The sequence below is a fragment of the Rhopilema esculentum genome, chromosome 11, assembly GCF_057945365.1.
Source record: "Rhopilema esculentum isolate cy_ngs chromosome 11, ASM5794536v1, whole genome shotgun sequence".
NCBI classification, from domain to species: Eukaryota; Metazoa; Cnidaria; class Scyphozoa; order Rhizostomeae; family Rhizostomatidae; genus Rhopilema; species Rhopilema esculentum.
The window spans coordinates 16,214,354-16,226,064 of NC_142825.1; the positions used below are offsets into that span (position 1 = coordinate 16,214,354).

General features: G+C 39.0%; 3 protein-coding genes across 3 annotated transcripts; 1 reads left to right on the top strand and 2 right to left on the bottom strand.

Moving 5' to 3' along the window:
• Positions 1 to 777: 777 nt before the first annotated feature.
• Positions 778 to 2,718, bottom strand: LOC135693740 (uncharacterized). Its single transcript, XM_065212299.2, has 2 exons — positions 2,158 to 2,718; positions 778 to 1,260 (listed from the first exon to the last, which is right to left on the bottom strand). Exons 1-2 carry the CDS (start codon positions 2,716 to 2,718, stop codon positions 778 to 780), a joined length of 1,044 nt encoding a protein of 347 aa, XP_065068371.2.
• Positions 2,719 to 7,047: 4,329 nt separating this feature from the next.
• Positions 7,048 to 8,757, top strand: LOC148959097 (uncharacterized). The gene has a single exon (XM_089111248.1). The coding sequence runs from the start codon at positions 7,048 to 7,050 to the stop codon at positions 8,755 to 8,757; it is 1,710 nt and encodes a 569-aa protein (XP_088967374.1).
• Positions 8,758 to 9,234: 477 nt separating this feature from the next.
• Positions 9,235 to 10,755, bottom strand: LOC135689185 (uncharacterized). The gene has a single exon (XM_065206335.2). It carries the CDS (start codon positions 10,753 to 10,755, stop codon positions 9,235 to 9,237), a length of 1,521 nt encoding a protein of 506 aa, XP_065062407.2.
• Between the last annotated feature and the right edge of the window lie 956 nt (positions 10,756 to 11,711).

Consider the following 11,711-nt stretch of genomic DNA (forward strand, 5'->3'; position numbering starts at 1 on the left):
TGTTTTAAAAAATCATTTTAGAATCATATTTCAACTCATACAGTAATAGAATCAAGGACCGAGATACCGGGAGCCAGGGAGTGCTTGGCCCCCTAAAAAAACTTCAGTAGTATTAGTGAAGTACTTTTATTTTGTAAAATATGGCTGTTTTTACTCTTATTTGTCAGGGCTGCCCCCCCCCCAAACAAAAAGTAGTATCTTGGTCTTCGAATAGAATGATATTAAGGATAAAAAATTTCCAAAAATAATACAGATCATTTGAAGCAGAACGATTCTCATATTTCTGCCACAAATTATTTCACCAATAAAATATTTTGTGCATCTTTGTGCTAAACTTAAACAACTAATTGAGGTCATTTTTATTTCAGGAGAATCCTTTCACAGCCTTGCCTTTTCATTTCGAGTTGGTGAAAGGACCATCTCAGATTTTGTACTGGAAACCTGTGGTGCTATTTACCAAGCACTGAAGAACAAGTATCTAAAGGTAACAGCTATTTACTTGTACAAAGTCATTTCTGGCATACTCATTTTTGTGTAAAATTGAAGGCCAAATTATTTAGAAACCTTTTTTGCCTAACATTATATAAAACTATTTCTACATGTGCAACAAATATCTACACCATACCTTAAGTTAATTTGTAAAGTTGAAAGAATAATTATAGTTTTGTAAAAAAAATATAATCAATGCATGGAAACCATGACTGCCAAACCAAATCTAAATATCTTGTTTTTTTAATGAGAGAATTTGAAAAGATGAAAAAATAATATCAAAAGTTTTCAGTAACTTGAATTACTATCCCTGGGTGAATTAACCATTTCAGGGAATGAAAAATTAGGCCTTGCACTGCTGTTTTGTGGGCTTAAAAATTGATGCTGGCTTGGAAAATATTGCTGGCCTGTCAAATTTCCTCCAATACCCATTTGTGCCTTAAACAATGCATTTTGGATATTGTTCATTGCAATCATGGCTGTCCGCTCATCCATTGCTGACAATGTTTGGCCAACATATTTACCAAAGGCAATACAAGGTGTGCTCTTTGGTGCTTTGGGGTCATCTTCCAATGACGATGCCAGCTTTTTCAACACTTCCATCTCCTTTTCTTCTCTCTTTCTTTTGTTGTTTTTCTCTTTCCTCATTGTTTCTGTTGGCTTCTTTGTAGATTTTTTCTCGGAAACAAAAGAAGCCTCTGTATTTTCATCTGCCTCTTCATCCTCCTCATTAAAAGATATTCTTTCTGAATCATCAACATCATCAGTTTCCTGAAATTAAAACAAATTTCTTTTTAACTTAAGGTTCCTTCAACTCCAGAAGAATGGAAGCAAGTAAGCAATGGTTTCGAATCAAAATGGAACTATCCCTTTTGCATGGGTGCACTGGACGGTAAACATATTGAAATCCAGCAGCCAAAGAATTCAGGATCCGAATATTTTAATTACAAAGGGTTCTTCAGCATATTGCTTTTTGCATTGGTCAGTCATGACTATAAATTTTTATACGTAGATGTGGGTGCAAGTAGGAGGAATGGTGATGCTGGAATTTTTGAAAGCAGCACATTAAAGAAAAAGCTAGACCACGGCACTATTGGGTTTCCAGAGCCAGAAGAATTGCAAGGAACTGGGCTTCTTTGCAACTATCATCTTATTGGTGATAATGCTTTCCCACTCAGAAAAGATGTTTTGAAGCCTTTTCCTTTCAGACAGCTTGACTATGATCAACGTGTTTTTAATTATAGGCTGTCTCGAGCAAGACGTGTTGTTGAGAATGCCTTCGGTATTTTGGCGAACAGGTTCAGGTTATTTTTAACGAAAATTGCACTTGAACCAGAGAAAGTTAAGATGATTGTCATGGCAACATGCTGCCTTCACAATTTTCTTATTGATGAGCAACCATCATATGCAACGATAGCAGATCAAGAAAATGAAAACAATCGATTATTGGGAGGTTACTGGAGAACTGATCCTCAGCTGACCAATATGGAAAGGACACAGAAAAGAAATTGTTGCCTTAGCGCTAAGGGTCAGCGTCAATTACTGAAAACATATTTCAATTCTGAATTGGGATCAGTACCTTGACAAGATAGAATGGTATCATTGAATAAAAAGACAGCTTAAAATAAATTGTTTTGTTTAATGGGTAAATCTGCGTAGTTTCCAAACCTGCATGTTTGATATTGATAATTTATTCCCAACATGTTTGTTGAGAAATTGCAGTTTTTCTTTAAGCCATTGTACTCTCTTTGTCCTTTTTGGCCTTCCACTACTTGGCATTTTCTGAGAACGTACATATTGTGTTCTCAAAGAACGTATTCTTTTCTCCACATCAGCAGCTTCAAGGGAAATTAACATTGAACCATTAGGCAATATAACTTTCTCATGCTCCTTGGTACTCGTTTCAAAATCGCTAGTGTGCGCTAGGCTTAAGGTGGATGCAAGTTGCACATTCATTACTTGCTTCAATTGGCTCCTGCAAATGAGACACAAACTAGGGTTGTTTTCAATTTCAATGATGAGGGGTGGGGCAGTCACACCAATACTTTGGAGAACGATGGTCTTTTGTTCTAAAACAATGGGAAAATGTGACATCATCTTATTAAAACAATAGACTTGCCTCCCCCAATATTTGGCCAAGTGTCCGCGCCTGTATTTCAGCCCCCTGAACCCACCTAGCACTACATCTCTGGACGCAAAAGTGAAGGAATTATCATCTAATTTATACATGTGGATTTTGAGTTAATGTATTTGTTGTAATCTGCAAATTTGTTATAGCAAAAATTTGGCAGATTTGAATAATTGATTTAGCAGGAAAAGAGAGGGCATTCCCCATGGTCTTTGTGTCATGGCTTCCAATGGTTGGACAACGTTTTTAAAAGCCATTTGAAAGAAAAATGTAACTACCATATAGTAATCGTCTTTGATTTCGTCTGACACTTCCGTTTGCTGAATACTGCTGTCCCCAGCGTCATCAGTCACTGAATCGAGTAAAGCACTTCGCACTGTCTGCCATGAAAAACAAACAATTTCTAAATAAGTTTCAAATTTTAGGGTTATGCTGCCCTTCTCCTGGTTAAAAATATGATAGGTTGTTTTGTTTGAATAATTGATATACTTTTTGGTAAATTGATAAATGAATCTCACCATTCTGTCGTTTTTTTGCTGTACAAGAGGGCCCGGTGACTGAGGTTGTAGTTTTGGGCACGGCATGGATGGTGGGTATCGCACAAACCCCTAGCTCGTCTCTGTTCAGCCTTTTAATAACTGCTTCGTCTAAGCCTTCCAAAAAGTGGTATCTCCTCTGGAAAGAATCAGGAGTGAAATGGGCAGAACACAATCTTGAAGCCTTTTGTTGGTTCCCATTTTGCTCACTTCGCTTTGACGAAGTCCACCCATTTTTTCCTTCGTCTCTTTGTCTCCCCCCTCTCGTCGTCGAAAAACGGAAATTCGTGAAGGATAATTCCTTCTTTTGTGTTGGCAAAGTTGCCACATTTCCCTGCAAAACTCCTTTTTTTTGTCTTCACAAATTTTTTTTTGAACGGGACATTTGTTTGTTTACATGCGGAGACTGTTGTTGTAAGGAACGTGTTACTGGGTAGACGTCACAGATCAACAAGCCCCGCGCAGCAACTGGAACGTTAATTCCGCAAATTTCACAACTTTGAACTTTAATTATAGAAAGGTGAAATTGAATTTTCAATTTCCGACTGAACTTTTGTGATAATTGAAACCAATGCTTTCGATATATGAAAGAAAAATTTTTGGGTGCAGGGGGACTTTAATGATTCTTGCTTCTTAGGTATGTAAAACAAATTTTCCATTTTTGGTATTCAAGTATTTTTAATTCAAAAGCACTTCAGGAATTTGCACACCCTAAAACTTTAAATTCCTAAGTTATAATCGAAAGAAGTAGCCTTGCCACCTATAGCCTAGATTTACAGTAGTATCCACCTGAAGAGGTGCTGTCCTAAATACTTTGGAAGGGGGCTCTGCTTTAGGCAAGTTCAAGAGGACACACATCACAAGACTCTCTGTTGTATGTAGAACTCATTCAAACTATTTGATGACACAAAAAGACTGATAAGAAATTGCTCATTCATGAGGAATCTGTAGTATAAAGGGCTGCAATCACAGAATTTGTCCAACCAAATTTGAGCCCCCCAAACAAAAATCTGTCAGAATTTTAACAAGGTGGCTGAGACACCACCCCACCCCACCCCACCCCACCCCACCCCACCCCACCCCACCCCACCCACGTCAACACTGTCCCTCTGGGATAGGCAAATGGTATCAAATGAGTCTGAGACTTGTGATAAGGAGAAATGGGCCAAAAGCTGCAAGGAAATGCTTATTTCATACGTATTTGGCAAAGTTTGCAAGGAAATGGCTGCAGTGCTAAAAAGTGATCTGTATCTATCCAAAGCACTCTCTTTCAATGAAATTAATAGTCATTTTATGCGTTATTCTTGTATTAAAACTTACCAAGATAAGTCTGCCAACATCAACATTGCCACTGTCTCTCATGTCCGTATTTGAATCTGTGTTCGTGTTTAAATCTTCTTCCCGATATTCTGGCTCAAATTGGTAAGGTAACACCTTTCCATCTTGAGTCAGAATATCTGGAGAGCCACGAGAATCATCATCTGCTGATAGGGAATCTGGATAAAAGTCCAACATTCCGAGGCAAAGACTCGAACAGAAATTTTATGAGTCATTTTATGAGTTAAAGACCTCACCAGACCTCTTGAATGAATATGACGCAATTATCAAGCTACAAGAAGAACAAGGAATTATCGAAAGAGTGATGCCTACAGAAGAAAGTGAAGCAGGGAAAACGCACTACTTGCCTCATCACCCTGTTGTAAGAAAGGACAAAACCACAACAAAGGTTCGCGTAGTATATGATGCTTCTGCTGCTAACAGTACAGGGATATCATTAAACAGCTATTTGTATCCTGGCCCGTGTCTGCTAAAAACAGTTGCAGAGATATTGATAAGATTTCGCGCAAACCCAATCGCCCTTATTGCCGATATCGAAAAGGCATTCTTGATGATTGCAGTTCATAAGAATGATCGAGATGTCCTGAGATTCTTGTGGTATCAGGGGATGTGAATAAAACTGATCTAGAGCAAGTGACATACAGATTTTGCAGAGTGGTGTTCGGGGTTACTTGCAGTCCTTTTTTGTTGAACGTGACGTTAAAACATCACATTGAAAAGTACGCCGAAGAACACCCTGAAGTTTGCTCCAAACTAATCAGCTCTCTCTACGCCGATGACGTCAGTAAGGGGGGCCATAGCATTGAAGAGAGTTTCAAGTTTTATGAAATTTCTAAAGAGATAATGAAACAAGGCGGTTTTAATCTTCGAAAATGGCACTCAAATTCAGAAGAACTCACAGAAAAAATCGCAGAATTAGAGAAACAGCAACAATGTAAAGAAACAGATAAAGAAGTTGTTTTAGAAGAAGATGAATCATTTGCGAAGACAACGATAAGTTAGCCATTTGCACAGAGAAATACACAACAAAAGATTTTAGGCCTAAACTGGGACAGTAAGGAAGACAACCTCATTTTCGACTTTTCACAGCTTGTCGCAGTCTCAAAAAATGTATCTGTAACAAAACGAAGCGTACTTAGCCTAATTGCCAAGATATTTGATCCATTGGGGCTCATATCTCCTATCACTTCCATGTTAAAGGTTTTCATACAAAAGCTATTCAGGCTAAAACTAAGTTGGGACGAAATTCTCCCAGAAAATCTATTCAACGAATGGACAGCTATGATGTCAGAGCTCACTAAAGTTCACCTGATAGCAGTACCACGATATTACTTCGGAATTATTCAAAGGAAGCCGACGAAAATATAGCTCTTTGGGTTTTGTGATGCTTCATCAATCGCTTTTGCAGCACTTGTATATGCCAAAATCACATCTTGTGGACAGTCGTCTATACAACTGGTTTGTTCAAAGACGCGTGTTGCTCCCCTTGCTAAACATTCAATACCACGCCTCGAGCTTTTTTCTTGTTTGATATTAGCAAGGTTAATCAGCACTGTACAAAATTCATTCAGTCCACTTTTCAACATCGATATCATGCAATGTTGGACAGACTCTCTCGCGGCGAAATACTGGATAAAGGGTGTGAGCAAATATTGGAAACTATTTGTAGAAAATCGCGTCCAAGAGATTCGAAAGTTGGTCGACCCTCAGCTGTGGTCACATTGTCCAGGCAGCCAGAATCCAGCTGACATTCCGACGCGTGAAATGAATGTGGAGCTGTTCAAACAAAACACGATTTGGTGGAATGGACCAAAATGGCTTTTAGGTACTGAAAGAGAATGGCCTAATTCTTCAATATCGGACACGCTACCACAGGAGTGTTTGGATGAAATGAAACATCCGCAAAGGACCGAAAAAACAGCAGTTCTCAAGACTACGGTCAAAGCACCAAGTATTCGAAACTTCATTGACTACGATCGTTTCAGTGACTACCAAAAACTTCTCAGAGTTACTGCATACGTATTACGATTTATACGGAATTGCCGAAATAAAGTTCGCGGAAATCAAGAAGAGCTTTCAGTAGAGGAAATCAATGATGCAGAAATCATAATCATACGTGAAGCTCAAGGCTCTTTCGACGAAGCCCATCTCAAGAAAATCGAGACCACTCTTGGCACATTTGTAGACAGTAACATGCTTATTCGTTGTGAAGGTCGTTTAAAAACTCAAGCTTACCCTTCGATAGCAGACATCCTATTTTGGTGCCGAGACATCACAAGATAACTAGTCTGCTCATTCTTAGTTGCCACGACAAGGTTATGCATAATGGCACAAAGGAAACTCTCGCCGAACTACGCTCACGTTTCTGGATCACTAAAGGTCGACAGGTAGTAAAAATGATCCTGAGGAAATGCGTTAATTCACCGTTTTCCTTATTCGCTCGGAGCGCAATGCATTCTGGTACTTGTAGTTAACAACAACACGGCAATCGGCGCGCTCTTCAAATCATTGCAAATATCGCTCAATCGCACTGTACGGCTGTTTACGATTTAAAAGATGGATAACCCTTCAATTACCAAAGAAACAAATACAGATACTTCTTCAAACAATCGCCCTAGTTTTCTTCAAAACTCTAGCCCGGGGCAACTCGTTGTATTACAGCAAGAAGAAGTACCAGAGGCTACCAGCAAAATGGCGGTACGGAGTGACGTTACCTTCGATGATAACTTCGTTGATCTCAGAGATGGAAGCTGGACCGTTGATTTGAAATGTATGCCTAGATTTACGGAAAGCCGTTTGAATGAGAAACTTATTGATAACGCAATGAACATGCCTGATCATATTGCACCGAATGCCTACAGAAACAAGCTCCAAGGCTACAAGTTGTGGAAAGAAGGGTACTTGAGCAAAGTGAGGGTCAAACCAGATGTTGAATATGGTTGCGTTACATTGTTTTTGGTAAAAGCATTTGTTTCTGCTTCAATGAAGAGCATTAAATACATAGTTTATGCACATTTAGACCAATCAACAGGAACAGTAGTTAAAGCAAAATGCAACTGTAAAGCTGGACAAGGTGGTTGTTGTAAACATGTTGCTGCACTCCTGTATACTCTTCTGGACTTTTCGAATTTGGGCCTGCCTTGCGTTCCAGAGGATTTGACCTGCACTCAGGTGCTTCAAAAATGGTGTGAGCCTGGAAGAAAACTTAATTCAACTGTTGCTGTCAAATTTGCAGACTTGAGCTTTGAGAAAGCTATGCCTGAAAAAGACAAGTCTTGCAAGCGTAAAAGGCCAGCAGTTTCAGGTAGCCGAACAGATTTCTGTGCAACCCCTCCATTTGCAAAGGTTGTTGCCAGTAGTAAAATTCAAAGTTTGTATGAATCTTTAGAGAAGGCTGGGAAAGCCAACTTACTAGCTCAAACTCTGAAAGGCAACGAGTTTAAACCTTGTGACTTTTTTGAACACTCTGGAAATCCAGCACAAGAATTAGCACCATCCAGCAATTTTATGGAAATGTCATATGATATTTTCAAAAACATGCATGCAGAGATGGATTCTAGTCTTTTTGCCAAGGCCACTTCAGCCAGTATAGCCCATAATGTTGGAGTCACTTTACAAGATATTAAAGTGATTGAAAAAGAAACAAGAAAACAGGCAAGCAGCCACCGCTGGTTCTTAGAAAGGTCAAAGCGACTGACATCATCCCTTTTTGGCAGAATCTTAAGAAGAAGGGAAAATGTGTTTCCAAAATCTATTCTTGATCAAATAGCTAAAAGGAGGGATGGAACTGGGCCAAATACAGCAGGGTTACAATGGGGCATTGAAAAGGAAAAGGTGGCTTTAGAAAGGTACAAAACAGAATTCTGCCACCAAGGTAATGTTGTTGAGTGCGGTCTGATGATCAATCCTAAATGGCCATGGCTTGGTGCAAGCCCTGATGGATTGATAATTCAAGATGGGATGCTTGTAGGCGGCATAGAGATTAAGTGCCCTTACACAAAAAGGAACTTAACTGTTCAAGATTCATGCCAAGATAAAAACTTTTTCATGGGAGATTCAGGATCTGGGCCAAATTTGAAAGAAAAGCATCATTATTATTATCAATGCCAAGGAATAATGAACATAATTGGCCTTTCATGGCTAGACATTATTGTTTATACTGACATAGATATATATGTGCAACGTTTAGAATGTGACTGTCATTTTTGGAAAACTGTAATGTTACCAAAGTTAGCAACATTTTTTGAAACATTTATGTTGATATAAATTAAAATATATGATATTTATGATGCGTTGAAGCCAAATGAAATCTGTTTTTACTGCTTTTAAATAACTGCTATGTCATTTTGGCATTGGTTAGAATGTCATGTCTTAATGGGAAAATTTACAAGTCAGGACAATTTTTTCATCTCCAAAATTCTCTGATCATGAAAAAAAACAAACAAACTGAATTTCTAGAGCTGAGCTGAAATCAAATTAGAGTTTAAATGGTGTAATGGCTATGTTTAAGGAAATGCTACAGTCATCAAATGCTACAGTTGTAGGTGGGGTAGGGGCAAAATTATTTTGTGACACAGGAGACAATTTCCTCTCACTTCCTAAATTGAAATGCAAAAAATTTAAAACCATTGCCCAAGTTAATTGATGAAAAGTGTATTTCCATTTAATTTAATGATAAAAGAAATTTCCTAAAAAACAGTGATACAAAGACAAAAAAAATTTTTCAATTGTATGAAATCACATTTATTTCTTAGCTATAAGTGGTGGTAAAAAGTTTGATAGATATGCACAAACCACCCATACTTTATCCAAATTAGCAGACATTGAAATTGGAAATATTGTTTTCAGTAACTTAAAAGTTTTTATTCGTCTAATGGCTCGCTCAACATGTACACGTAGGGAGGCAATTCTTCTGGTTTCTGTTTCTTCTTCTAATGTCAATGAAGCTTTTTCCTTGAGAAAAGGGGGTATATTCAGCCCTGTTTGTGGTGGAAGATCATCTTCTATGTTAAACCCTTTGTCAGCCATGATTGTATCACCTGCTTCCAAAAGGTTAAGGATACCACAATCCCTTGTGACTGCTTTGTCACTGCATCTGCCAGCATATAGGTGTGACACAAATGTTACTGCACCTGAAGGTGCAATACCAAGCAAGCCCTTTGCAGTATTGCAATGTTTGTAGTTAGAGTATGTTTCACTCTGTGACCTGAGTGAACTAGGCATTTCCATGAATATTTCAGTAGCATCCAATATCACACGTGTACTTGGGTACATTTCTTTGAATGCATTTGGCATTGTTTCATCAATAGTTGACCTTGATGCCCATATTGGCAGCTGTCTAAGCCTTGTATATAGGAAATCAATCCAGGTGATGAAGATCCTAGAAAAATGCCCAACAGAAATACCTGCCCTGTAAGCTATGTCTTTTTCTAAAAGTCCACACCGTAAACGTACAAGGACAAGAAACAACTCTTGCTCTAGTGCCAGTGTTCTCTTTGGTCCACGCTTTGGATTCTCAGGGCAAATTGTATCTGCATTTGTGTTTGACTTGTAGTATATAAGCTTCTCTGCTGCTGGCATTAGAAAATCAAAAAATATCAGAAATGTTTCATGATCTTGGAAACCAGTATAAAAATGAAATAGTTCAGTATCATCCTTTATATCATCAACATGAAATGATACTTGTTTAATCTTTGCTTTCATTGATTCATTCTCTTTTTTAGCCTGACCCAATATTTTTGTAAGAGATTCTATTTCATCTTTGTGCTGTCTTTCCCTTGCTTCCATTTGCTTCCTCAGAGCAGCAAGCTCATTTGCCTGGTTGTCAGAATTAACTGCCTCAGGTAAGTTCTCATCACCATTTGCAATTACTTCGACAAGTTTTTCCCGATTGAATCGTTCTTCCGTGAGGGCTCTGTTACGACATTTAAATGTTGCTCTTGGTTTTGGTATGCTGGGACGAGTTGCCTTTGGAACGATGAGCGGCACGTTGCTCATGTAAGTCTTTTTTCCACCAACGAAGTGTACCGAACAAACCCTGTGTCCATTCGTTGGTTTGAAGTCCTTGCGACTGATGAGGGATATCCATCTTTTCCTCAGGTCGATCTTCTCTTGCCGATTTCCAAACGGAAACTGGTAGAAACTAAGAGCTGGGTTTCTTTTGCTATTGTTGAAACAACCTGGCACGCAACACGTGAATCCACCAGCTTTTGATTGCTTTTTAGGGATCTCATCACATAGGCCTACTCTTAGGACTCTTCCCATATCGACAGCTTCTGGCTTTTGGTGTAGTACAGCGAGTTGCCCCGGGCTAGAGTTTTGAAAAAAACTAGGGCGATTGTTTGAAGAAGTATCTGTATTTGTTTCTTTGGTAATTGAAGGGTTATCTATCTTTTAAATCGTAAACAGCCGTACAGTGCGATTGAGCGATATTTGCAATGATTTGAAGAGCGCGCCGATTGCCGTGTTGTTGTTAACTACAAGTACCAGAATGCATTGCGCTCCGAGCGAATAAGGAAAACGGTGAATTGCAAAAGGATACAAGGGCTTTTGTATGGTGCTCCGAGTCAAAGTCAGCTACCAGAGTTTAGAGTTCAAGAGAAGCATGCATTTTCATCTGTGGGTACAGACTTCGCAGGTCCACTGTACATAAAGTCCAGCTCTTCACCATCAAGGAAGGTCTATTTAGCCCTTTTCACGTGCGGGATTTCACGAGCCATGCATCTAGAAGTAGTTCCAGACCTTTCTACAAGCGCCTTTCTTCGTTGTTTGAAGAGATTTGCTAGCAGACCTGGAACGCCAAGTATTATCGTTACTGATAACGCCAAGACATTTAAGGCTGCTTCCAAACAATTACAGGCTATGTTAAAATCCACAGAAGTGCGAACATATTGCAATTCAAGAAGAATAAAGTGGTACTTCAATCTCGCTAAGGCACCGTGGTGTGGTGGGTTTTATGAACGGCTAATAAGAGGTTTGAAGTCATGTTTGAAAAAATGCATTGGACAAGCAAGGCTAACATACGAAGAGCTTACCACAGTTGTGACGGAAATCGAGGCAATATTTAACTCAAGACCACTGACGTACCTTTACGAAAATGAGCTCGAGGAGGCTTTGACGCCATCACACCTACTCGTAGGACGAAGATTGTTAAGTCTATTAGAAACACCCCAAGAAGATGATGACGATGGTGGCTATGGCGAGCAAGATGATGTAGCTAG